At 43.5% G+C, this 26914-nt stretch overlaps 1 protein-coding gene across 1 annotated transcript in view; it reads right to left on the reverse strand.

Annotated features, from left to right (window-relative positions):
• Positions 1–26914, reverse strand: part of Polr3b (RNA polymerase III subunit B) — a 96285-nt gene that overhangs the window by 56216 nt on the left and 13155 nt on the right. Inside the window, exons 8-12 of the mRNA XM_051172652.1 lie at positions 24276–24393; positions 23386–23494; positions 16395–16517; positions 11393–11512; positions 8464–8598 (exon numbers count right to left, since the gene is read on the reverse strand). Coding sequence (XP_051028609.1) covers positions 8464–8598; positions 11393–11512; positions 16395–16517; positions 23386–23494; positions 24276–24393 — 605 coding nt within the window. The remainder of the gene's footprint in view (positions 1–8463; positions 8599–11392; positions 11513–16394; positions 16518–23385; positions 23495–24275; positions 24394–26914) is intronic.

The following is a 26914-nucleotide window of genomic DNA, read 5'->3' on the forward strand; positions in this document are numbered from 1 at the left end:
AATATATTAGAATGAAAATATTAGATACCATGGCACTCTACATAAGGGAATAATGAAGAATGGAAATGGTCCTCACCAACTACTAAGAAAGCCACAAGGAGAAAAGCTGCTCAACTTCAACACACATGAGCTGGGACGCCAGCACCCGAAGCCAGTCCTGACAGCACAAAAAGTAGACACTAACAGTCACACTCTGCCCGACAGGACACAGCACCCTTACCCACCAAGTGGCCAGCCAGAAAACAGTGTGTTGGAGAGCATCCATCTGGTATCTACAAACTGCCAATTAGGCATGTTAACACATGACACACATGAAAACACGTCAGCAGGAGGCTAGGTGATTGGCACATTTCTGCAATCCCAACACTTGGGAGGGAAGAGGCAGAAGGATCCAAAGTTTGAGGCTAGCCTAGGATATACAGTGAGTTCAAGGCCAATCTGGGCCACAATGAGCTCCTCCTCCCAACCCCCCCCCCCCCCCCCCCCCGGGACCTCCAAGGTTTAAGCAGATAGCTCAGTGGCTTAGTGCCTGAGTTCTAGCCCCACTATGACAAACACATAGTAGAGTATGTGAGGGCCGAGCTTAGGTGTCAATGCTGGAAAACATGTCTTCTGAGCATATCTACTTAGATGTTTCTGGAAGAGAGTGGCATAAAGAAGGCCCACTTTCACCCCCATTCCACATGGGAAGGCGTGCCTAACATGGAGAGCCCGAATGGAGAAGAGAGGTCGAGACAAGGCACGTCTCCCCTGCCCTGAGCTCCTGGCTCCTGTGCTGCACACAGGGCTCCAGAATTGGCAAGGGCGGACCCCAGGTTCTCAGGCCTTTAACCTCAGGCTGCGAGAGAGCACTGGCCCTGCTGTGCTCAGCTCTCTGGATAGGAGACAAACCTCACACTGGCTTCTCTGCTTCCCCAGCTTGCACACAGCATATCACAGAACTTCAGTACCTTTAGAACCACCCCAGCCGGTGCTACAAGTCATTAATTACAAACCTAGAATGTAGAAAAGTCCTTAGAGAACAAAATATTCACTGTCTTGAAACACACATACATGATCAAAAGGACTCTCACATACAAGTAACAAGTCAGACACATTAGCTCATGGATCCCTGATGACAGTAAGAAATTGCTCTTTCACAATAAGACAACAAAAGGAGATCAAGGGTATCCAAATGGGAAAGGAGGAAGTCAAATTATCCCTGTTTGCAGATGATATGATAGTGTACATAGTGACCCTCAAAATTCCACCAGAGAACTCCTACAGCTGATAAACACCTTCAGCAAATTAGCTGGATACAAAATTAACTCAAAAAAGTCTGTAGCCTTCCTATACACAAATGACAAGCTTGCAGAGGAAGAAATTAGGAAAGCCACACCCTTCACATTAGCCACAAGCAATATAAAATATCTAGGAGTCACTCTAACTAAGCAAGTGAAGGACTTGTTTGAAAAAAATTTCAAAACTCTGAAGAAAGAGATTGAAGATGACCTGAGAAGATGGAATGATCTTCCTTGCTCATGGATCGGGAGAATTAACATAGTAAAAATGACCATCCTACCAAAAGCAATCTACAGATTCAATGCAATCCCTATCAAAATACCTACACAATTTTTTAAAGACATTGAAAGTTCAACTCTGAACTTCATATGGAAAAACAAAAAACCCAGAATAGCTAAAACAATCTTGTACAATAAAAGGTGCTCTGGAGGAATCTCCATACCTGATCTCAAACTGTACTATAAATCAATAGTAATTAAAACAGCTTGGTACTGGCACAGCAACAGGCTGGTTGATCAATGGAATCAAATCAAAGACCCAGATATGAATCCACACACATACGGTCACTTGATTTTCGACAAAGAAGCCAAATCCATTCAATGGAAAAAGGATAGCATCTTCAACAAATGGTGCTGGTCTAACTGGAGGTCTATGTGTAAAAAAATGCAACTGGACCCATATTTGTCACCTTGCACAAAACTCAAATCCAAGTGGATTAAAGACCTCAACATAAAACCAGAGACACTAAGTCACTTAGAAGAAAAAGTGGGGAAGAGCCTGGAGCATATTGGCACAGGAGACAACTTCCTGAACAGAACACCAACAGCCCAGGCCTTAACGTCAACAATTAATAAATGGGACCTCATGAGGCTGAGAAGCTTCTGTAAGGCTGGAGACACTGTCAAGAGAACAAAGCAACAGCCTACAGACTGGGAAAAGATCTTCACCCACCCTACATCTGACAAAGGTCTAATATCCAAAATATATAAAGAACTCAAGAAGCTAAACACCACCAAACCAAATAACCCAATTGAGAAATGGGGCTTGGAACTAAACAGAGAATTCTCAACAGAGGAATATCAAATGGCTGAGAAACACTTAAAGAAATGTTCAACCTCCTTAGTCATCAGGGAAATGCAAATCAAAACAACTCTGAGATTCCATCTTACACCCATCAGAATGGCTAAGATCAAAAACTCAAGTGACACCACATGCTGGCGAGGATGTGGGGAGAGAGGAACACTCCTTCATTGCTGGTGGGAATGCAAACTAGTACAGCCACTTTGGAAATCTATCTGGTGCTATCTCAGAAAAATGGGAATAGGGCTTCCTCAAGACCCAGCTATTCCACTCCTTGGAATATACCCAGAAGATGCTCCAGCACACAACAAGAAAATTTGCTCAACCATGTTCATAGCAGCCTTATTCATAATAGCCAGATCATGGAAACAGCCTAAGTGTCCCTCAGTAGAAGAGTGGATAAAGAAACTGTGGTCCATATACAGTATGGAATACTACTCAGCTATTAAAATTTGTGGATAAATGGATTGAGCTAGAAATTATCATAATGAGTGAGTTAACCCAGAAGCAGAAAGACTTAAAAATGGTATATACTCACTTATATCTGCATACTAGCCCAAGGGGCATGTCCCACGAAAGCCTTCACTTACCAGGAAACTGGGACAGAGGGGAGGACATCCTATTGGGACTCTAGATGAGAGAAGCATGGGAGAATGGCAAAGTAGAAGGATCCAGAGGGTCCTAGAAACCTACAAGTAGAACATTATGATAAGCAGATTTGGGCCCAGGGGTCCCACTCAAACTAAGGCACCAGCCAAGGACAATACAGGTGGTAAACTTTAAACCCCTACCCAGATCTAGCCAATGGTCAGAACAATCTCCACACTTGAGTACTCACGTACTCTGGTGCCTCACATTTGACCATGTCTCCTGGAGGGGGAGACCTGGTGGCACTCAGAGGAAGGACAGCAGGTTACCGAGAAGAGACTTGATACCCTATAAGCATATACAGGGGGAGGTAATCCCCCTCAGGAACAGTCATAGGGGAGGGGAATAAGGGGAAAGGGGGAGGGAGGGAAGAATGGGAGGATACAAGGGATGGGATAACCATTGAGATGTAACAAGAATAAATTAATAATAAAAAATTAAAAAAAAAAAAGAAATTGCTCTTTCAAAAGCTTAGGTCTGAAAATAATACTCTTTTCTTATACAGTTCCATGCTTTAGAGGCATATCTTATGTCTACATAATATACTTTACTATCTGAGATACTGCAATAATTTGATGACTGTAATCTGTTTAAACAATCCAATTTAAGAACTGGGTGCTCAGGAGGATGAGGCAAATGGAACAAGATGAACTGCTAATAATCAGAGAATAGACAAGAGCTGATCTTACTATTTTATTTTAAGATTTTCATATTCATAATTTTATTAAAATGTTTCTCAAAGATACTCCAAAATAAAATCGTGTTTTGTGTATATGTCTTTGCACAGTATCATGGGAGGCCAGTGGAGACACTGGATCCTCTGGAACTGGAGTTAAAGGTTGTGAGATGCTGATGTTGCTAGGAACCGACCTCTGGTCCTCTGGACGGGCAGCAAATGCCCTTCACTGCTGAGCCGTTTCTCCAGCTTTAGAAACACAGGTTGTTTTGATTTGATTTGATTTAAGAGGGCATAAGACCTTCATTGGAGAAAATTAGAAATCTTTAATGAAAAAGAAAGGAATCCTTAGTAAGATTTATGAATAAGGAGACTAATATTTTAAGTTTACTAGTTTTCTCATCATTTTATCTGTAATTCTAGTGAAAATCCATAGAAGAATTTGTATGAAAATTTGCAGACTAATTCTAAATTTATAAATAATAATAATAAAAAAAAAAGCTAAGACCCTAAAACAGTCCAGGTGATAGATGCACAGGAAACTGACCAAAGGCTGGAATACAGCCTGGAAACAGACCACACGCACTACCACTGTTACATCACAGAGGCACAGTTTTGAATGACAAGAAACTAAAGGATCATGTAACAAATGGCTCTGGGACAACAGGTTATCCATCTGGAAAAAATGAAATTGGATTCTTCTATTTCCTCCTCCTCTTTTCTTTTTGAAGAAAAAAAAAACTTGTTATATAGGATGTGCAAGCTTGAACTTTAAAAAAAACTTACTTAATTTTATCTTATGTGTCTATGTGTCTTGTCTGCATGTGTGTCTGTGTAGCACATGAGTGCCTGGTGCCCTTGGAAGCCAGAAGAGAGTGTTGGATACGCTGGGTCTGCACTAATAGATAGTGTGAGCCACCGTGTGCTTTCTGGGAATCAAATCTGGGTTCCCTGGAAGAGCAGCTGATGTTCTTAACCCCTGAACCATCTCTTCAGCCTCAGCGCTTGGACTTCCGATGCTCCTGCCTCCACCTCCCAGGTCCTGGGATTATAGGCCACACTACCATCCTGTGTGTATGTGGTCCTGGGGACTGAACCCGGGACTGCGGGCATTCTACACAGACATTCTACCAACTAAGGTAACCGCCCTCACCCCCCGCCCCCAGCCGGGAGATAGGGTTCTTCACACCATACAAAACTGTCGGAAGAACAAATAGCAAAGAGGAGTTTCAAAAACAAAAACCACACAGTACTGAAACGCAGAGTCAACAAAGCTGACCACAAATTTGTACACTCTAACAGACAGACAGTTAAAGAATTTACACTAGGCGAGGGTAGCTATAGCATATATAACTGGTTAAAAACAGGACCTAAACATACAAAATGTCTCCTTGATTAATAAGGAAAATCCAAACAAGATATTTCAAAGCAGAGGAAATAATACTGGTCTACAGAGAAAGAGCTTAATCTCATCCATCCAGTAGGAAATGCAAACAAAGGCAGACAAGATGTCACTCTAAAACCAGTAGAGAGACAAAGACATGACCGTCGGGCGGGGCTCATGGATGGGGAGCACCAGGAACTCATCCACAAGGCAAAGCACATGCCTGGGCAACCTAACTCAGTGCACCCTTCAGTCGTCCCCTCAGTGACTAATGGCAGACCTCTACGAGCACCACACGAAACAGGCCAACAGCCCCACAGCCCAGTTCCACCTCATGCCTGACCCAGAAAACCGAGGTCTAAGAAAGTGAAGCCACTGCTTAGGGCAGCAAGCATGTGTCACAGCAGCAGAAACCAACATATGCGGAATATGAAGTTCATGGAGAGGAAGGGCAGTAGCCACTATACTACAAAAGGCATACTTCTTCAATAGTACAAACAGCAAACTATTCATAGCTAGAGTCATATTTCCCATGCAAGCTTCCCTTTTGTTAATAGAATAAAAAAGCTAAGAAAAGAAAAAAGATTACTGTATCTGTTTGTGATTTGAGTCAACTAGCCAGACACTCACATGGTTCACTTCAAGAGGAGTCCTGAGGCTCACTGGAAACATAAGCTGAGGAGTCACTAATCTCACAGTGCCTACATTCCTGGGTGTTTGTAATGGGCAAGCCGACTTACAGCTCTGAGCGAAGAATTTTTCAAAACAACTGATGTTAAGTCTGCCTTAACATCAGAACAATGTTTTTTAGTTGGGCTGTTTTTAAACGCCTTCCCCACTTAAGTTGGATGCATCCATCTACTTTTCTACTAAAACCAAGTCTGCAGACCAGGAAGCCAGGGTCTTGGACTCACATTTACAAAAGTGTTCTAAAAAGAAAACTTCCTCCCTGAGAGCTTAATCCTTTCTTACAGTCAGACCCAGCAGTTTCACTCATGGGAAGAAAGACCGTGGGAGTGGAAGCAGGTGCAGAGGGGTGAGGGGCTACAGAAGCCGCTCCAGCCACTTCCTGTGGGCAGCGCAACGGAACCTGCAGAGGCATCCTGAACAGAATCAAGTACCCTTAACCAGACCACAGCGCTCTTTTAATTACTCCCTCACACTTAGCTGCTTTTGTCTCAAATTATGAAAAAGCGTTTCAGGGTCCCAGCTGAATCTTTTGTGGCCTGCTGATTCAGACACGAGGAAATGTCCCCGGCGCTAAACACTAATGAATAGGAACCTGTAGTCAACAAAACTGCTACCGGAATACATTTCTCTTCTCCTAAAATTTCAACTTTAGAGAACTAATGCTGTCCAGTCCCCAGAGCAAGGAGAGGCTGCAAAGCTAAGCCACGCAATGAACCCCAACATCTAAGGCGGAAGGAAGTAAGATGCGTACCAGGGTAGGATGCCTCACTACCCCTCAATGCTTCGCACTGCTACTTGGAGGCCTTTCCTCCTGCCGAAGACAGAAGCACCACTGAGCAAATCATATTTAAGGCAAAAGTGCTGACAGCTCGTCAACTGATTTTCAATGAAAATGCTAAAAAAATTAATAAAGAAGTTAAGCCGTTGAAATACAGTTTCACCAATTAGCTTAATGTCAGAGAATTCTAATTAGGCGCCGTGAGATTGCTATTTAGTGTTTAAGCCTTCAGAGTGCCAAATTCTCCTTTTCACACAAACTGGTTGCAAAATTAAAGACATTAGGCAGCCTTAATTACATTATCAGAACAGCTGGGATTAGGCAATCTCTGAAGTCAAGACGGCATTCTTTTGTCCCAGGATGGAAATCCCTGGCTTTCCAGGGTGCTGGATTTTGGTGCCAGTCCATATCTCATCCATACAAAGCAAGCTGCATTAGGAACAAAAAATTTGCAGACAAAGAACAGAGTGACGCACAGCAAATAATGAACACATTACCGAAGAAGAAAAGGTAGGTGCAAAGATTAAGCTTGAGATCAGTAGGTTCGCTAACACCTCTTGGCAGCTGGCCTGGCAACCCTCCGGTGACGGTCAGCCCAGGGAAAGCTCCCGGGCGGTGGAGACAACTCTGTTATCTAAAGCTGAGGCAGGCTTCCCTGCCTCATCCCACGGGTGGGAACTAGCAGCTACTGTTTTTACACATTCTTGCCAACACAATGCCTTCTATGTGCTTACATTGTCCACTAAGCTATGTTTTCTTGCACGTGGGAGTCCTCTTTTTAACTCTAATTTCTTAAGCAACAGGATTTCCTCTTTAGCCTCCTCCTTACTCCCTTCTGAATTACTCTAAACAACCCATTTTTTTTAAGGACTCACTTAACAGCTTTTTTTTTTTTTTTTTTAAATTAAAACATGGTGGAAATGAGGATTAGTAGTAAGAATACCTTAAATCCTAACAGAGTGAGTGGTGAAAACAAAACAAAACAAAACAAAACAAAACAAAAAACCCTGACTCTTCCCAAGACCCCAAATTGTTCTAACTTCCAAATTCTAATTTTCAAATTTAGTTTTGGGGCTAGAAAGATGGCTTAGTGGGTAAAGGCACTTCCTGACAAGAGTGGTCCCACATGGTGGAAAAAGAGAACCATTTTGCAAGTTGTCCTCTGCCCCCCACGATGCACACCTCAACACACTTTCTCTCACACACACTCACCCCTCAATGTAATAGAATGTTAATTTTATTTGAGGCATGTGTGCTATCACCCCTTGGCCAGCCCATTCTTGGCCTGTTCATCTTCGAACTTGCATCTTCAATCTAGCCCATATCACTCCCTGACTCTAGAAATCCCACCTCTCTCTGGTTCTTCAGCTCATATTAGTTTAAGGAGGTAGTTGGGGCTGAAGAGATGACTTGGAGGTTAAGAGTTTCCTGATCTTGCAGGGGACAGACTTCCTTCGGTTCCTGGTTCCCAGCACCCACATAAGGCAGCTCTCAAGCACTGTGATTCCAGGAGATCTGTTGCTTTGAGTCTCTGTGGGCACCTGAACTCATGTGTGTGCATGCGTGTGCGCAGCCCCCCCCCCTTTGTCCGTCTATCTTCTTCCTGCATACCCAGAACCAGCACCTTGGAACATACAGATATCTAAGTAACATTTGTTACTGAGTAAATGGTATTACTTAAAGCCATGCTTCATTTCCAACATTACAGGGAATGAGGGTAAAGAACTCAGCAGAAGATGGAACACAGGTAACACTACAGGGATATTTAAACAGCCTTTTCACATAAAACACAGAAACAAAAACCAGTAAGTTATACTTCAAACTACATACAGTTTCTATTAGATTTGGATGCTTTCGTATCTAAAGTGACAGCAAAACTAATTTTATCAAAGAAAATACAATTCTTCATGGAAATAATTAAAGCACCTGTCCTGCCAATTCCAGTCGCTTGTTGCCATAATAGTCTCTGTCATCAACTTTATTATCTCCTTGGGCCAGGATCACCCTTCGCACCATCACTGCAGTGTAGATGCACTTAGCTCGGAAATTGAACTCCTTCACCTGTAATTGGGAAATTGGAGAGACACTCAGAGGTGGTGTATGCTAAAGCCAGGTGCCTCGAGAAAAGAATCGGCGTTACCACATTCAAACAGGACAGCAATGAATTGCTACAAGTCTCCCCCCTTTGGAAACTTCAGCTAGTCTACAAGCCCCTGAGAGGTACACCGCCTTTCCTTTCTGTGTGACGCTGTAACTGCTTCACTCCCCTCACCCTCCATGCCACGCCACATTGCCCGCTGCAGATGGCCATGTGGTGAGTTTGACCAGGGTACAGCAGAGTCCATGCCAAGCCAGGTCTAGACTGACCCGTAAGTACACTGGCACGGTCACCTCCTGTTTGGAGTCCTGAGTCATCAGAGGGCAAGACTGGGACGCTGTGGGAAGAGCAGTGCACTTTGCTGTGAGTGAGGAAGCCATGGTGGACATCCGGCCCAGGAACGCCATGAGGTGACTCCAGTCTCAGCGACCACTTGCAGCTCCACGACAAGGCAAAGACAAAAGTCCCTCCCCAACTTTAGGCTGGTGAACACAGACCAATGAGTGATACAACACAGTTTGCTTAGCCGTTGAGGTTTGAAGCTCTTTGTTAAACAGTGGTAATAATTTATATTCTCACTGTTTACAGAACTCTATGTTCCATCGTATTTTTCTAATCTTAATGTCAAGAAGTAGCACTGATTGGGCTGGAGAGATGGCTCAGAGGTTAAGGGCACTGACTGCTCCTCCAAAGGTCCTGAGTTCAATTCCCAGCAACCACATGGTGGCTCACAACTGTCTATAATGTGAGCTGATGCCTTCTTCTGGCCTGCATGTACACCTGCACTGTATACACAATAATAAATAAATAAATATTTTAAAATATTTAAAAAAAAAAAAAGAAGTAGCACTGATCACCCAACTCTTCTGGCTGTTTTATAATCAATTAATGGTTGTTTTGCTTATCAATGAAAAAAGCAAACATTTTATTACTCACATTTTAAGTTTTCAACAAAGCCCAGTTCACATCCCCCCTTCATGTACATAAATACTAGTAGACTTATGGTAGAAGTAAACATGAATATTCGTGGCAACCATCCCTGCTACACTCTATCTAATGCATTTTACCTACCTCCCTTTTTAACTATTGTATACTAGAAACCCAACCCTACACCTAAACTGAAATTATTTCTGAGGCAATTTTCCAGGGCAATGTTAATAATCACGTGGAAAGTGGGAACCCTCTACTCTAATGGGTGACAAGACTTGTAGACCACCAATAGCAGTTCAGACATTCCTTGGGGGATGTTAACATGGATTACCTGAAACAGGTACAAAGCTCTAAAATGACCACGGAATTCTGGAACCAAACTGTCAACAGAACCTGGGGACTTCTGGACGTCACCACTCTTAATGGTTAAGGCTTTCAAATCTGTGATGTGTCACAGGCCCCTGGGAGACTTACAAAAACACATATGGCTTCCCAAGGCTCAGTTTGGGAGTTTCTGACTTGGTAGGTCTAAGGCACAGTTTCACTATTTCTAGCAAATTCCCAAGTGTTAGTCTAGAGACAGCTCTTGAGCCTGGGTCTCGAAGAACAACAAACAGTATTGCTTTCTCTTGGTAATGCCTCCTGTTCCTGTACTGCCCCCAAAGTTTTAACCTAGGTTGAAAACCTGTCTTAAACTATTTGAAAACTATCTATTTTTTATTGATATATGTAGAGCCCAATTTTTAAAACAGTAGCTCATTCTCTTTGCAAAAGAGCAAAGGAATTATGCTTTATGACTCCAATTTAGCAAAGGTTTGCACAGCCAGCAGGGTGGAGGAGGCCCTTGCTGCCATTCCAGCATTAAGGTAAACCCAGTGCACCACAGCGTCCCGGGGGGCTGAGAAACAGAGCTCTCTGCACAGGCTGTATGCCTGCACAGGCTGTGTGCCTGAACCACCACAGGAGACTTGGGAGGAAGCAGTGTTACTTCTTCATACCAATGTAGAAGCTTAAGTTCAGAAACATTCAAATCAGCACAAGGAAAACCTAGAGTTCAAATCCAGGATCTGAATAAACATATTTCAACTCCAAAGCTCTGCTCCTGTTATCCACTTTTGCTGTTTTGAATTTTAAAATATTTCCAATCATCAAAAAGAGCTTAAAATCTAGTTCAAATACAGCTTCAATAATAAGAATTTTATAATTCCCTGAACTGGATCACAGAAATTCAAACAGAAGCTATTATTAGCTTTCAGTGTCCTAAGGTAAGAAAACTGAGCCTGGCTGCCACCACAAGGCCAGTCTACTCCCACAGACTCCCTGAAGCAACAGTTGCAGCCCTGAGTCACATCACGCATGGTGGAGCACTTGGTAGCTATGACGTAGCAAAAGGAGCGCATGTGTTCACGTAGAGAAAGGCTGATTCCTGGCAATACCCCACATGCCACCATGGCTGATATATAATGAGAAGGCAACAGGAGATAAACACAGGCCAGCAGACAGGCTCCAGCTTTCTTTATATACCCACCCACCAGTCAGGTGACGAAGCAAACCATCAGCTAACACACATGGGAGCGTGATGCAAGCTGGAAAATGGAAACTCTGGAATTCAAGGTCGTGGGATGATGACCTTAGCCAGCGAGGATTTCAAAAAGTGATACAGCCAACACTGACTGCAATCAACCTACTGAGGATGGGCGAAAAGTTCCAAGTCCTCTAGATTCACTCTTGGGGAATACACTTCAAACAGCATAAAGCATTATTCAAATGCCTTTAGACAGAATTAATAGATATCACAAATATTATTCATATCTGGCAATTACTCACTGGTACATGGGTGAGAATGGTAGAAGCCAGGAGTTCTCTTGCTTCTTCTATTTTGGTTTTCTTTGGTCCACCTCCCCACATTCTTTGACGTCTTACTTTATTTCCTATATATTTTAATGCCTATTAAAAAAAAAGTAGTGTTTGAATTACATCACTGAGGATCACTTATCAGTGCTGACCTGCTGTTACAAGCAATGAAGACAAGGACTGTAGTTACAGAGACTGTTTCATTGGAAACACAGACACACAATCGAGAATCAATGACAAAATAATGCAGCACACTGCCTACACTGGTTCCCTTCTGATTTGTAAATTGCCTTATTCTGGTAAAATTGACACATAATTATTTGTAGGGGATTGAAAAACCACAGATGGGAAATGGGTTTGAGTGTATGTATAAGGCAGCCATCAGCTCTTCACTTAGGAATATCACGGTGGGCTGGAGAGTTTCCCACAAAGAAAGCGATCCATGTTAAGACCACTACACTAAGCTACAGACAACAGAAAAGCTAAATAAATGCAGAACTAAGAAAGACAATGTCATAAACTAGATGACTCAATTTATGTTAAAATGTAACTCACAGCTTAAATTTCTTCTAAATTAACCAATAAATTCAGAATCGATTATTTTATTCTCAGTAGGCTTTAAAACACCCAAAATAGCTGATTCTCAAGTCCTAGGTTCTATAATTTACATGGATATGCAAAGGACTTGGATAGCTGAAACAAAGCTGATTTTAACTATTAACCTATAGTAGCTGGGCACTGATATCACAGTCTTTTAATCTCAACCCTTGGGAGGCAGAGGCAGGTGGATCTCTATTGAGTTCAAGGCCAGCCAGGACTACACAGAGAGACCCTGTCTCAAAAAGCAAGCTGCTGGTGGTGGTGCACGCCTTTAATCCCAGCACTCAGGAGGGCCAGCCTGGTCTACAAAGTGAGTTCCAGGACAGCCAAAGCTACACAGAGAACCCATATCCACCCCACTCCCTAAACAAACAAAGCCTCAGCAATAAAAATGGTGTAAAGCTTGCAATGAGAGAGAAAAACGGAGGCAAATCACAAGTCCAAAACCAACCTCACTGAGTGGTCAACTGACTCTTGACAAAAGTGTCAAAACATGAAAGAAACTGTCCTTCCAATAACTGGTGGTGAAATACAACTCCACACCTACACATGAACAAGGAGCTTTACCTCTATCTCACACCAAAAGGAAGAACTAATTTGAGATAAACCTTTAGACTAGCTGTGTGGTGGTGGCACACGTAGATCTCAGAGTTCAAGGCCAGCCTGGTCTACAGAGTGAGTTTCTGGGCTACCTAGTCTTAAAAAACAAAAAATAAAACAACAGAAAGACTTTAGACATAACATGGAAACTAAAATAATACAGCTTCCAGAAAAAGACCCAGACAATATCCTGATGTGGAGTTGGCAAGGACCACCTTAAACAGTGTACAGAGTAATAACTGTAAACACAACACAACCTTTCTGATAGTTTGGGCTTTTTTTCAAAGTTAACCAACACTGTGAAAGAAAAAGAAAAAATAATCAATGAAATAGGTAACCGTGTTTACAATATAAAAGCTGGGTAGGAGATTTATATCCAGACCTTTTTGTTGTTGTTTGTTTGTTTGAGACAGTGTTTCTCTGTGTAAGAGCCCTGGCTGTCCTAGAACTTACTTTGTAGACCAGCCTGGTCTTGAATTCACAGAGATTCACCTGCCTCTGCCTCCCAAGTGCTTGAATTAAAGACTATGCCACCACACATTTTTTAAAGGTCTCTCTGAAATCCATTAATAAAAAGATGACCAACTTAATAAATAATTTGAACAGCTCACAAAACCAGTGACCAACTTACACATGAAAAAGTGTTCACACTAAGTTACCATGAGAGAAATGGTTAAGGCTACAATAAAATGATGCTACACACTTGCTAGAAATAAAAAAGACACAACACCAAATACCATGAGAACAAGAAGCAACCAGACTTGAACAGTGCAGCCAGTAATGCAGAAAGGTATGACTATCTGTGGATTGGAGAAGTTTGGTCGTTTTGACTTAATAAGATTAAATATACACTGTTCTCTGGCCCAGCAATTCTATGCTAAGTATTTACCCAAAAGAGAGCTTGATGCTCTCTGAACTGAGACAAGATTCCTCACTTCTTTGAGGCAAAAAACAGGAGGGACACAAAGGAGAGGGGAATCCCCCTTGATGGAATACTGCCATCCCTTCCCTGGGTACCCAGCCCTCCCTCCTTCTCGCAGTGTGAGGGCTGCAGGCAGGGCTCATGTTCTCAGGTAGGCCACAATATTATGCCTAGCAACATCCCCCAAAAGGCAATGAGCACCGTTTCTATACACCAGAGCCCTTTACAATGATAAAAAACATATAAACAATACAAAGCAGATGATAGGGTGGAGGCCAAAAACAAAATACCCCTACACTTTAAGCAATCCACAGAATCACCACATCTTCAAAAGGGCTATTGGTGGTATAACAGTTTCCATGATGAAGGGAAGTTCCATCAACAGGAAGGCAAACAGCTCAAGACAGCTTCAGGAAGTCCCTGAAACTGACCAGATTCATTAGGCCCCCTTCCTCTCAGAGTAAGCAATTACAGCTGAGAATTCCTCTCAGACAAGCTGTGCTGCAAAGAAGATCCTAAAGCCAGCTGCCCGAAAGAAAGAAACCAGTGGAAGCCTGGTTTAGAGCAGAGTAACTTGGGAAGGGTACTCTCCAGCCTCTGAGCTGCCTGGAGGCTGTGTGCTCTAGGTTTTCCAGCTTTTATGAGCTGCCTGTCGCCCATGCTGGGGTGGGTGCTGGTGACGCAGCTGTCTTTGAGTCATCTCTGTTCCTGTAAGTAGCCCCTTACTCATATTCTTCCAATCAAACTCACTGGTTCACCAAGTTTGACTTTGGTGGTATCCATACCACTTGGTGGCATCTGCTGTGAGATCCTTATCTGGGGTGAGTAGATGTGTGTGTTGTGTCTCCCCAGGAGAAGTTTTGTCATTCAACACTATTCTACAAAGAGCACTTGCTCAACCTCATTCAGAACAGGGGAGAACACTTACACGTTCACAACTGATCCTGTATGTTCAATATACTAACTGTCTTGGATTATTATTAACCTAGCATGCAGACTGTGAGCACTTGGAAAGTCATACTTTCTGTTCAGGGAAACAAAACATCTGTCTTTCTTAGGCTAACTAAGTAAAAGTATCTCTTTCTTCCATCTTTTCTCTGACCTAATCTAATTGAGTTAGCTGAAAAGTTTCCACCAGTGTCTTCTAATAGATATAAATGTTAGTTTCCAACTGAACTATTTAGCCCTTGTTTAACAGCTGTACAAGCTGAGGGCTATCTGACCAATGATGGTTTAGTGTGGAAGGAATTCATCAGAGCCCTCTGGTACCATTAGGACACTCTTCAGTCACACTCCGAACAGCATGCGTCCCAAAGCTGAGCCTATAGTTCCTGTTCAAAGGACTGGTGTTCATTTACTACTTCCTGTACACTTCCTGGTGTTCCTTCTTTATGGTCTTAGATCCTTAATTTTTAAATGAAGACTCATGACTATCAAGTACTTCACTTGTACACCCAATGCAAATAATTCTTCCTGATGTTGCCTTTCCACTGACGTGAGTCACTTACCCACTAACCATGGAGAAAAAGGAGTGCAGTGGTGAACTATCCCAGTACCCTGTGCTTTGGAATCACACATACTTAAGTATGTTAACCTTCCTAAGGGCATGACTCAATCTGAAAACCGTCAAGACTGACAGACAGCCAAACAGACAGTAATGGGAATGCTCTCTCTACACTCATCCCAGGTGGCTAAAGCCAGGATCTGCATTTCCCTGTATGTATCTCCTGGGAAAGACGATGTACATACAGACAATTGGAGCCACCTAGTCTCATTCTGTAGGCGTGCATCCCTAGATCCCAGAGGCATAGGGATGCCACCTGAAACTCTGCCTCAGCAAAACACCTTACGAGCATCAATCTAAAAACCCAAGTACCATGAGGAGGCTCCCACATGAGAAAGCAAGAATATTTTTTAAAAATTATGTTTACACACATGGAATTCCCTAACACCATTTTAAAGCCTTATCCTTAGATTCCAAGGGTCTGAGCAGGCATACCTGAGGATGGTGAAGATTCTTAGGTAATAAAAGCAACTATTCCTGGACCTTTCTTGATACTTAAGTAATTAGGAGTTCAGAAAATGGGATAAAGATGGAATAGATGCAACTGGAAGGTGGGAATGAAATGGGTTATTAAGGGCTAAGGGCATGGCTCACTGGCAGACTGCCTGCTTAGGTTTTGGTTTCTGTTACGTTGAATGAGAAATGTCTCCCAGAAGCTCCTGTGTTTGAACACTTGCTCCTCGGTTGGTGGCTCTGGAACTTTCAAGAGGTGGAGCTATGATGGAGGAGGTATGTGACTAGGGGTGGGATGAGAGGGTGGCCTGGCCCCATTCTTTCTCTCTATTTCCTCTGTGTGAATGAGCATGCAATTGGCCAGCTTCCTGCTCCATGCTTCACCACCGTTACAGACTTTATCCCTCTGGATCTACAAGCCACAGTAAACCCTTCATTTAGTTGCTTATGGACACAGTGTTTTATCATAGTGACATGTCCCTAACACCCCCCTCAAAAGGATATTAAAGGGAAAATTTTAAAAGGCAAGACTCAGATTAGAACTGCCAGAGTTTTAAAAGTGACCTATGCCCTCAAATGACTAGAGGGGACATGGTGCTGGTTACAGATGCACACCAGAAGCTTCTCTCCACGCAGACCTCTTCTGAAAACTCAAGAAACCACAGGCAAACTCACTCCTCCGATTTACAGAAGCCAGTCAAAAGAACTTGCATTGCTTTTCTCCTCAACGTCCTCCCCAAATCTACACCCCCAAAGCCACTGGAGGGGTGGCTTACTGAGATGAGCAGCACTGAAGTTGTCCCAGTTCACAGCAAGGCAATCATGAAAGGACACACCTGCATCTGCGTGAAAATCTGAGCTTTCTGGCACTCCTCCAAGCTGGGCCCAAATGCAGCCATCACGTGCTCCTCTGTTCCAATCATCTGAACAATCTCCTGGTCACTCTCAACACCCATGGCCTAGGAAGGGAAGAAAAGATGGAGGAGTGTTGGCTTTGTATTCACTCACTGACATTTGCTTATGCTAATCTGGTATTGTTTGTGGGTATTACTTCTAAGCAAAAGCCAGCTCTTCCCTCAGAACCGGTGCCATCTGGCGCTGGCAGCCACAGCCCAAGCTGCACGAAAACCTGAAACAGAAATTGTCATTTGGAAGAGGAAAACAAACATCCTCAAGCGTTTTCTGCAAATGTGCAACTCTCTCAATTTTTTGAAGTCTTTTAAGAGTTTTACCATGAAGAAATGGTGCTGGGAAGTCTAGGAGAGAGGCTTGATCACAGCAACAACAGCAGATAAACTCAAGACTCCCCCCCTCCACCGCCGAAATGGGTAGTGAGTCACAAATGAACACTGCTGAACATGAGTGTGACCCCGACTAGTTTTGCAACAAGATTAATTTTTTCTCAAAATTGTCAAAATCATTCACGTGGTCCTGTGCTCACTCACTTCTTCACACACTTGCCTGGAACGCTGCCATGTGGAGAGACAGAGCATAATCCCACTAGCCCTCTCTCCGTGTGTTAATGAGCTGCGTTTTAGGAGTCAAGGGAAAGTCAGGTTTGCATCAAGATGTCTTCCTTCAGCTTCGAGAGGAGACAGAAGCAGAGGACAACTGTCCAGTCAAGCTTGTCACTTGTCTTTTTCTCAGTTCTCTTCCACACAAAAGAAAGGAAACCGAGTCCACAGTTCCAATGCAGAACTCCAGGGGCCCTGTCCTTTAAACCATTGAGGGGCCTGTCTAGAAGCGTTAGTGGTCTTGCTAAGACCATGGCAACCCTACACCATCATACACTTCCCTCTAGCGCGGTGCCGAGGCAGCACCAATGGAGCCCCTGCAGCCCAAAGTTCTATGGGCACACATCTGACCTTGAAAGTTCTGAAGCCCACAGATTTTTGGAATTCCTTGTTTTTAATAGCTGAGTAGTATTCCATAGTGTAAATGTACCACAGTTTCTTTATCCATTCTTGTACTGAGGGACACTTTGGCTGTTTCCATGTTCTGGCTATTATGAACAAGGCTGCTATGAACATGGTTGAGCATATGTCCCTGTTGTATGTTGGAGCATCTTCTGGGTATATTCCAAGGAGTGGAATAGCTGGGCCTTGAGGAAGCCCTATTCCCAGTTTTTTGAGATAGCGCCAGATAGATTTCCAAAGTGGCTGTATTAGTTAGCATTCCCACCAGCAATGAAGGAGTGTTCCTCTTTCTCCACATCCTCGCCAGCATGTGGTGTTGCTTGAATTTTTTAGAAATGATCATCAGTGAGTTAACCCAGAAGCAGAAAGAGTCAAAAGGTATATTTCACTTATATCTGGACACTAGCCCAAGGGGCATGTCCCATGAAAGTCTTCACTTGCCAGGAAAGTGGGACAGAGGGGAGGACATCCTATTGGGACTCTAGGTGAGAGAAGCATAGGAGAATGGGGAAATAGAAGGATCCAGAGGGTCCTAGAAACCTATAAGAACATTATGACCAGCGGATCTGGGTCCAGGGGTCCTGCTCAAACTATGGCACTAGACAAGGACAATACATGCAGTAAACTTCGAACCCCTACCCAGATCTAGCCAACGGACAGGACATTCTCCACAGCTGAGTGAAGAGTGGGGACTGACTTTCACACGAACTCTGGTGCCCCATATTTGACCACGTCCCCTGAATAGGGAGGCCTGGTGGCACTCAGAGGAAGGATAGCGGCCTACCAAGAAGAGACTTGATACTCTATAAGCATATACAGAGGGAAGAGGTCCCCCTCAGTCACAGTCATAGGGGAGGGGAATAGGGTGAAAGTGAGAGGGAGGGAGGAATGGGAGGATACAAGGGATGGGATAACAATTTAGATGTAATATAAATAAATTATATATGTAATATATATACATATACATACGTGTGTGTGTGTGTGTGTGTGTGTGTGTGTGTGTGTGTGTAAGTTCTGAAGCCGTGGGGGAGGCTAACAAGCTGATATAACCCTTTTATATCAACTGAGGGGAGTTTGAAAATGTCCCCAAGCCGGGCATAGTGGCACACACCTTTAAACACAGCTTAGAATTACATCTTCAGCAATCTCTAAGTACAAAGAGACTACAGACTCCATCACCTACTTTGGTGTTTAATAATGGTGGGGAAAAAATCCTTAAGTCCTTCATCATTCATCACGTGGATGTCCTGGTGTAGAAGCTAAGTAATAGTATTAAAATTGTCTAACACTCTTAAAATGGATCTAAACTGACTGCTTGCGTCCTCCATGCATGCCTAAATTGTGAAAGAAACCATGTCAAGCAATGGTGAAAGATGCCAGACACAGAAAGCATGTGTACTGTCAAGCTTTCCAGCAAAAGCCTAGCTGCTTCCTAGCAAGCCACTGACATGCAGGGGCCATAACTCAGTCACGTACTATCAAAGGAGGTCAGCTGCAAAGACTGAATCAACTTCAGCACTATTTAGCCTTCAGCAGTCATGGCTATAAATACATGACATGTTGCCATGGAAACAAACAAAATGCCCACCCATTTTGCTTTACAGAGATAATTTAGCCGCCCGAAAAGTAGCATCATGTGGGCCTCTTTGCACTCCAGCAACCTCATCACCCCCACTAATAAGCCAAGAGGAAGCACTATATCATGATAGCTTTGGGGAAAATGGCAGAAACAATACTCGTCCGAAGGTCACCAATGGTCTAGCAATCACTGGACAAAACCCATGAGAGGCACGCTGTAGAAAGTAGCATGAGACTGCATCCTCAGACATCCTCAAAGTGTAACTTTAAAGGTAGGAAAAGACAAAATACCAGTGAGCATGAGAGAATGACCTGTACCAATGGACAGACACTCAAGGACACTGTGTAAGGGTCCTGATGAAAGTGGCTTCCAAATACAGCCAAGATGCAGAAAGTTCTGGTTTTCTTAAAGTAGCTAAACTTATTTATTGCTAACAGTAGTCTGGTAGATAAGGGAATGGTGATGACTTCAAGTCTGTAGTTGCTTCTCTTTAAAGATGAAAAACACCCATAGAAGTTGGCGTCTTAAGAAACAAAGCCAGCTCCCAAGATCCTTTGGGGCTATAGATGGCGCCACAGTGCAAGTGCAATGGGAAGAGGGGAAGATTCATGGGCAGGAGAACCTCCGTGGCAATTCATGTCCATAAATAAGGCTGACCCAGGCCTCCCAGGCTCTACCCATCATATTCACACTCAGCATGGCATCTGGAAACCCTGCTGTTTCTGCCACTTTCAGCCGATTGTTGGGTACAATCAACAACCATCAAGTCCTAATGACTGTCAAGGTCTGTGCTAGGGCCACACAACACACAAAGAGAAATGATGTGCCTCATCTAGCACCCCAGTATATTCTCCCTGGCTTCTGACTAAATGGGTAAGGAAGGCTGAGCAAAGAGAAAAGGCCTCCTTCCTGGGAACGCACGGTTCCATTTGTGCCAGATGGGAATTTTCTTTTGAAAGATGAGTTAGACAGGACTCAGAGATGCTGTGAATTCTGCCCAAGGTCACACAGCTAGCTGCTAAGAGGATAAACAGGAAGTTAGACTAAATCTGTTCGCCTCTAAGATCGCCAGGGCCCTGAAATGTGGGTGGCAACGAACAGGCAAGTTCTCAGCAGTTGACTGAAACATTGCTGAAGAGGAAGGACAAAACACCAACTGTGTATGACCCAAATCCTCAGCTGGTGTATCCGAACTCAAGGTTTTAAATGCTTACTTCAAACATTATGTATGGCTTGTTGGATCATTAATAAACACATTTCTGGAAAATACACAAACACTCCCACTTCCAGGACTAAAATCCCATAGTCTGTCAGCAGTGTGCATGAACATGTATGAACAAGCGTGGTCATCCCAGCGTCTAGGACTGAAAACACCCAGGTTGGGAAAAAAGAACAAAAACAAAACCCTAAAGTCACACCCAGGGAGCCGGGCGTGGTGGCGCACGCCTTTAATCCCAGCACTCGGGAGGCAGAGGCAGGCAGATCACTGTGAATTTGAGCCCAGCCTGGTCTACAAAGTGAGTCTAGGACAGTCAAGGCTACACAGAGAAACCCTGTCTCGGACAAAAAAAAAAAAAAAAAAAAGAAGGAAAGAAAAAGAAAAAGAAAAAAAAAATCACACCCAGGGAAACTGAAAAGTAAATCACATACATGATAATCACTAATGACGATGATGCAGAAAGATACCATAATCTATTGTTAAGTAAAATACAAAATAAGTTATTATGTATGTCACAAGCTACAAAAAATCTCTGAAAAAAATATAAAAACATGCTCTACTTTTCAGAACCTTTCTTCATTTTTAGCTGGTTACATAAAAAACACAGGTTGTTAATTCAAAGCCTTTTGCTAGATATAATTTAAATCAGCTATATCTGTTGATGCTTTCAACGTAAATATTAAACAAATGTAAGAGGACACATTGTTTTACTTAACTTTGGTCATCTTATAAAAAAAAAAGGAACGTTTAAAGCTTTTCAGATTTGTAATCTACGCATGCATCTCATTACACATTTTCTATACAGGTGATACAAAGATCCTATGCTTTCTGATCAATTAACACTCCCACTCTAAACACAGCAATGCTATTCATTTTCACATTCAAAACTTGGGAGAGGAAAAAAAAGGCCCGCGAAACATGGAGACATACTGCCCTCTGCTGAAGCTGTAATTCTAAGCTGGGAGATAAAATTTCTCCATCACCATGTATGTACATGAGGCGATGTTGGGAACTGTAAAATTCTTTAAAAAAGCCGAAGTTCCTTCTGTGCTTGAAAATAGAAACTTCAAAGGAAGGAAGACGGACAGCAGACGTGTGAGACCCTCTCTGGACTACTGATAAAATGGTCCTGTCATTATGATCATCATCATCTGGTAAAGAAAATCAATGACTATCCTTTATAGAATTCAAATGCATAAAACTATACTGAACATAGAAAATATTGCACAGAACTTCCTTCATATGACTGCATCTCAAATATGGTTATTTCTCAAACTAAGAGCCTGCCTAGACTACCAAGAAGAGACCTGATACCCTAGCATCATATTCAGGGGAAGGAGGTCCCCCTCAGTCACAGTCATAGGCGAGGGGAATAGGGTGAAAGCGGGAGGGAGGGAGGAGGAATGGGATGGGATAACAATTGAGATGTAATATGGATGTATTAATAAAAAAATTATAATGCAAAAAAAAGAGCCTGCCTAATGAGCACCCAGTCAAACCTGTGAATGACCGGGGGCTTAGTGCACCCGCAGCCACAAGCCAGACTTGAAGAAGCCCGGCTCCCTGGCTCCCATGCTCTCTGGGCTAATCATTAAGAACAGAGGCTCAGGGTCTTCTTTAGTACTCCAAATGATTTTCCTTTTTAACCAGCTTAGTTACTAGCACTGCAGAGGATCTGCCTGTTGACAGAAGGCATTTCTACTGTGAAGCCAACTATGGGGCAGGAATGCTGAGGCCTAAAGTGAAACTGAAGGGTGGCAACTGAGCAGAGCTTGTCTCTGGGATGACCTGGCATGCTGTGCTGAGGAGCCTCCTGGGGCCATCTGGGCCCCTTATTGGTCAGGCTAGACCATCAAGATCCACGCTGCACACATTCATGCCTCATACCATGTCAAATGGCCCCGAGGAGCGTGCCAAGAACACCACGTAAGCATTTCTACAGGAAACAGCTTTTTGGGTTCTAAGTCAAACTTTTTAACATCCAGTTATATAGTAAAGACACAGGTTTATTTAGAGACAACAGAATCTAGATGTCTATAGAAAATGAACGTACGGGAATGTCTTGGGCTAGAGCCTGTAGATGTCCTTGCTCATGTGACACACCACGGCACGTTTTATAACATCAAGAGCTATTGTGTCCATGAGCCTGGTGAGATCAAGTGGAATCATTTGAAAGACACACAGGTCTATATTATGGCTAACCCCAGTAGTCAATCGATGGGACTAGAAGCCCCTCAGAGACAGGCTTCTGGGCACACTGTGGGGGACTGTCTCGATTAGATTCTTGAGCTGGGAAGACACAGCCACTGTGAGCAGCACCATTCCCTGGGCTGCGATCCTGGACTTTGGAAAAGGAGGAAGTGAGCCGAGCGCACACGCTCATCCTTCTCTGCTTCCTGACCACAGATGCAATGCGACTGGCTGCTTCAGGCTTCTGCCATTTTAATTTTCCTGACATGATGAGCTTTGAGCCAAAACAAGCCCCTTCTCCCTTTTGTAGCTTTTGTCAGTATGTAGGACTATCACACCATATACAAGATGTAAGTTACAAAACCAAAAAGAGCTAAGTGTACAGTAATATGTACTGCATGTATCAACAAAAAGACCTACTTATATTCACGAATACGCCAACTACTGCATGAAAGACTGGTGAGATACCACTAACAGGAGGGTCTTTAGGTAGCCCTGTGTGTTAGGAAGAGAGTGGGGAAAGGCTTCTTCCTCACTTATACCCTCCTATACCTCAGGCACCTCTTTTAAAAACAAATAGATTAGCATGTAACTCCTGTATGATATAAACCTTTCTATTCCCAGAACCCCTTTACCTGCCAAAGTGCTAATTCTATATGAAAGAACACTAGGCTGGTGAAATGGCTTGGTGGGTAAAGGTGCTGCTGTCGAGCTGCTGGAACCCACACGGCAGGAGAGAACCGATTTCTACAAGTTGTCCTCCAGCCTCCACGCATGCACTGTGACATGTATATCCATCCATACATACATGTCAACGCTTACATGTATGCACACAAAATGAATAAAATGTGATAAAAACTTTAATAAAGAAAATGAACCAGAGAAATTCTTTCTAGTTTTCAGAAAGAGAGCTGTAGCTTTACCTTAAATATGATGACAATAGGTATATCTTCAGACAAAGTGTTATGCCTCAAATAAAATCGTCCTTGCTTCACCGCCATGTTGGTTCTACTTTTTTTCTCATGGGTAGAGCTGTAAGTAAACACAAGCCAGTTAAACTGCATTCCTGCCCAGTAACTTCAATAGCCACCATCATTACCCAGCCGGGTTTAGCTACTCAACAAATAAAACCGTCTCTACTTATTGGCTTTCAAAGGCACACAACTTCCCCCCTGCCACTTCTGTGAACACTTGGAATACTCCCGGCTTATGGTGGAGCTTTTGTGGATGCCGATGACCGGCACCCTTTAACCTAATTCCCCCTTTCCTTGTGTGTCTGGTTTGCTGGCTAGTTCTCAAGGAAAGGTCTGCAGTCCAGGCTGGCCTTGAACTTGCTATGTAAGGATAGCAAGTTTCAAATCGCAAGAGAACAGAAATTGAAAAAAATTCCTACAAGGTGCTGCACTGTAGATCATGGGTGCAGTGAGGCAAAGAGCTTGTCTGGACTGCAAACAATAGCATGCCAAGTCAGTGCATGGTCCAGTCCATTCAGCAGTGCACAAGGAACAGTCTTTGCTTATAAAAACCTGAAGAGGAATATGAAAATCTTGAAGAGTGCTTTCTTGCTTTTTTAAGTTTCTTTAATGCTATAAATAAAGAACACAAACTTTAATTACTAGTGCCTTTCCAAATGCTGTCTCACATTTCTATCACAGAAATCTTAAAATCAATAGTGTTTATAGACTCATAGAACAAACAAAGTTTAAAAACACTGCCTGCTACTGAGAGAAATGCTGCCCCCTCCGCATGAGACGGCAACCCCTACTACTGCTAGAGTGATGACTACCTTGAAGAGCAGCATTTGTGTCTGTACCTGGTAACCGAGGCTCCGACGGCCCCTTTCCTGTCTGCCTCCACGATGATCCTGTTTTTGGACAGCTGCTCTTGGATCAGAATGACTTTCTCGACTCCTTTAACAATGAAGTAGCCACCTGCCCAAAGGAAGTAAGAAAAGCTCTTGTGTGACCAGTGTGAGCAGGTGAGGGCGAGGAACTTCTGAGGTAGTCTCCAGAGCTCTAGTGTGGTCCCGTGGACTTCCTGTCCCCAGCTCCCCAGTGCTCATCTGCCTCAGGCACCAGCAATCACACTGTTCTGTGAACTGATGACAGTGTCACAACAGTTTTACACAAAAGAGTCAAAGCTGACACGCCTCCTGACGACAGAGAGTGCACGTCTGGTCTCTTGCCCTGGCTAGTCTGGTTGTCAGGTTGACGCGCTGGGAAGATGGCGCCTCAGCTGATGAACTGCTTCCATCATAGAGGGCATGTCTAGGGGGCAGTCTGGAATGCTAACTGATGGGAGTGGGCTCAGCCCACTGTGCCTCCACAGACTGAGGGGCCTGGGCCACATACGAAAGAGATGAACATACGCCTGGGAACAGGAAGACAACACTGTTCCCTTTGGTTTCTGCTTCAGTTCCTGCTTGAGCTCCTGAACTCAATGAGTGATTTTACCGTGAAAGAGTAAGCTAAATTCGAGTTGCTTTTGCTTGAAGTATTTATCACAGCAACAGAAACGCAAACTAGGACAGAGATCAGAACCAGAAGTAGGGTGTTTCTGAGGTGGACCTGACCATGCTGGTTTGGAACTCTGAGCTAGAAAAGCCACTGAGTGCTCAGAGACCACTGGGTTGTTCTGTGGAAACTTGGAAGGTAGGGATGCTGAAAATGCAGACAACGGGAGCCTGGCGTGTTTTACTGGGACAGTGGAGGTTGGACAGCAGGGACTGGGAAACGGTTGTGATCAATGAGTGACCACCATCACTGATGAGAAATCTTCTGGGAAATATCTCCTTAGGGTAAGCACACAGAAGCTGTGGTCCAGAAGGTTGTGTTTCAAGCTGGCAGCAGAACTTGATAGTTTTAAGAGTCTCCTCTGTGGCACTGGCTTGGCAGCAGCAAAGCTGCAGGACTGAAGGACTGATAGCGAGAAGCTGAGGCTTGGCACTCTGTGCAAGTGTTCCAGTCCCTGAAGAGAGACCAGGACAGGCTACTGGGGAAGGTGGAGCCTCAGCTGAAGTGGAGATGCCAAGATACTGGAGACACCAGGATCATGGGACATCTGCTAAGGATGGTGGCGGGTGTGCACTGAAGCTGGTCCGTGCCTCCGTGACACATTATATGTGCTACGGATGGCAGACCCAGAGAAATGGAGCTGCCCAGGCCTCCTGGAGCCAGAGGATCATGAATGTATCTCAGATGTCAGACACTAAGGAAGGCAGCTGGGCCTGAGCTACATGAGAAATGTAGAGGAACACAGCCAGGGAGCAAGCCAGAAAACAGCACTCTTCCATGGTTTCTGATGCCATCTCCTGCCCTGACTACCCTCAATCACAGACTGTGGCCTGGAAGTGTACGCCAAATAAAGCCTTCCCCTACAAGCTGCCTTTGGTCAAGGAGTGTATCATGGGAACAGGAAAACCATCTGTAATACCCACATATTTTTATCAAGGCAATAGGTATGTCAGGCAAATGAAAAAGAAATGTCCTGAATAGATGAATCTTTATATCTGTCAAGCACAGGAATAGCCTGGGATCATCAACAGCAACTGATACTTTCTCCAACTTTCTAACAAATTGGGAACAATAGTAAATGATGATTAAGTTTCCAAAATAAACAAGTGGGGTTTTTTGTTTTGTTCTCTCTCTCTCTCTCTCTCTCTCTCTCTCTCTCTCTCTCTCTCTTTCGTTTTTCCAGACAGGATTCTCTGTGTAGCCTTGGCTGCTCTGGACTCACTTTGTAGACCAGGCTGGCTCGAACTCAGAGATCCGCCTACCTCTGCCTCCTGAGTGCTGGGATTAAAGGCGTGCGCCACTATGCCCAGCTCCAAAATAATATTTTATACTGAGTAAAAGCCATTATTACTTTTTTTCCCATAATTGGAATATAGGATAGAGTGACATGTTGTTGTATTTGCAAAATATAAGCAAAACCAAGGTAATACATTTACCTTATGAAAAACTTGGTTAGAGTCTAATAGAGCCAGGTTCTTCTTAGGTTCTTCCTCAATGTAACCAGTTATGGTAGCACATGCCTGTAAGCTGGGCACTTGGTAGAGGCAAGGAGACCAGGGGATCAAGGCCAGCCTTGGCTACATAGTAAGTTTGAGGCCAGCTACATGAGACCCTGTGTCCTTAAAGGCAACCAAATAAGCTAACAACCAACAACAATATCCTCCTTAATGGAAGGAGTTCAAGAAAAGCAACTATAAGCCAATTTAAATAATAGGTAAAGGCATTAGGAGAAACTGTGTTGAGTTGTTTGAGTTTTCACCAAGAATAGTCTAGAAATAAGTGCAAAAATATAAATTTTAAGAGCTTAAAATATAGCAAAAATGTTTTCATTTTTCTCCCCTCTCTACATTTAACACAGACTGTCATGAACTACTGGGGTCTTTTCAGAACAGCTTAGACAACAACTTTGGGGGAGTTTAAAATGTCAAGTATATCAAAA

Source organism: Acomys russatus, chromosome 31, assembly GCF_903995435.1.
Source record: "Acomys russatus chromosome 31, mAcoRus1.1, whole genome shotgun sequence".
NCBI classification, from domain to species: Eukaryota; Metazoa; Chordata; class Mammalia; order Rodentia; family Muridae; genus Acomys; species Acomys russatus.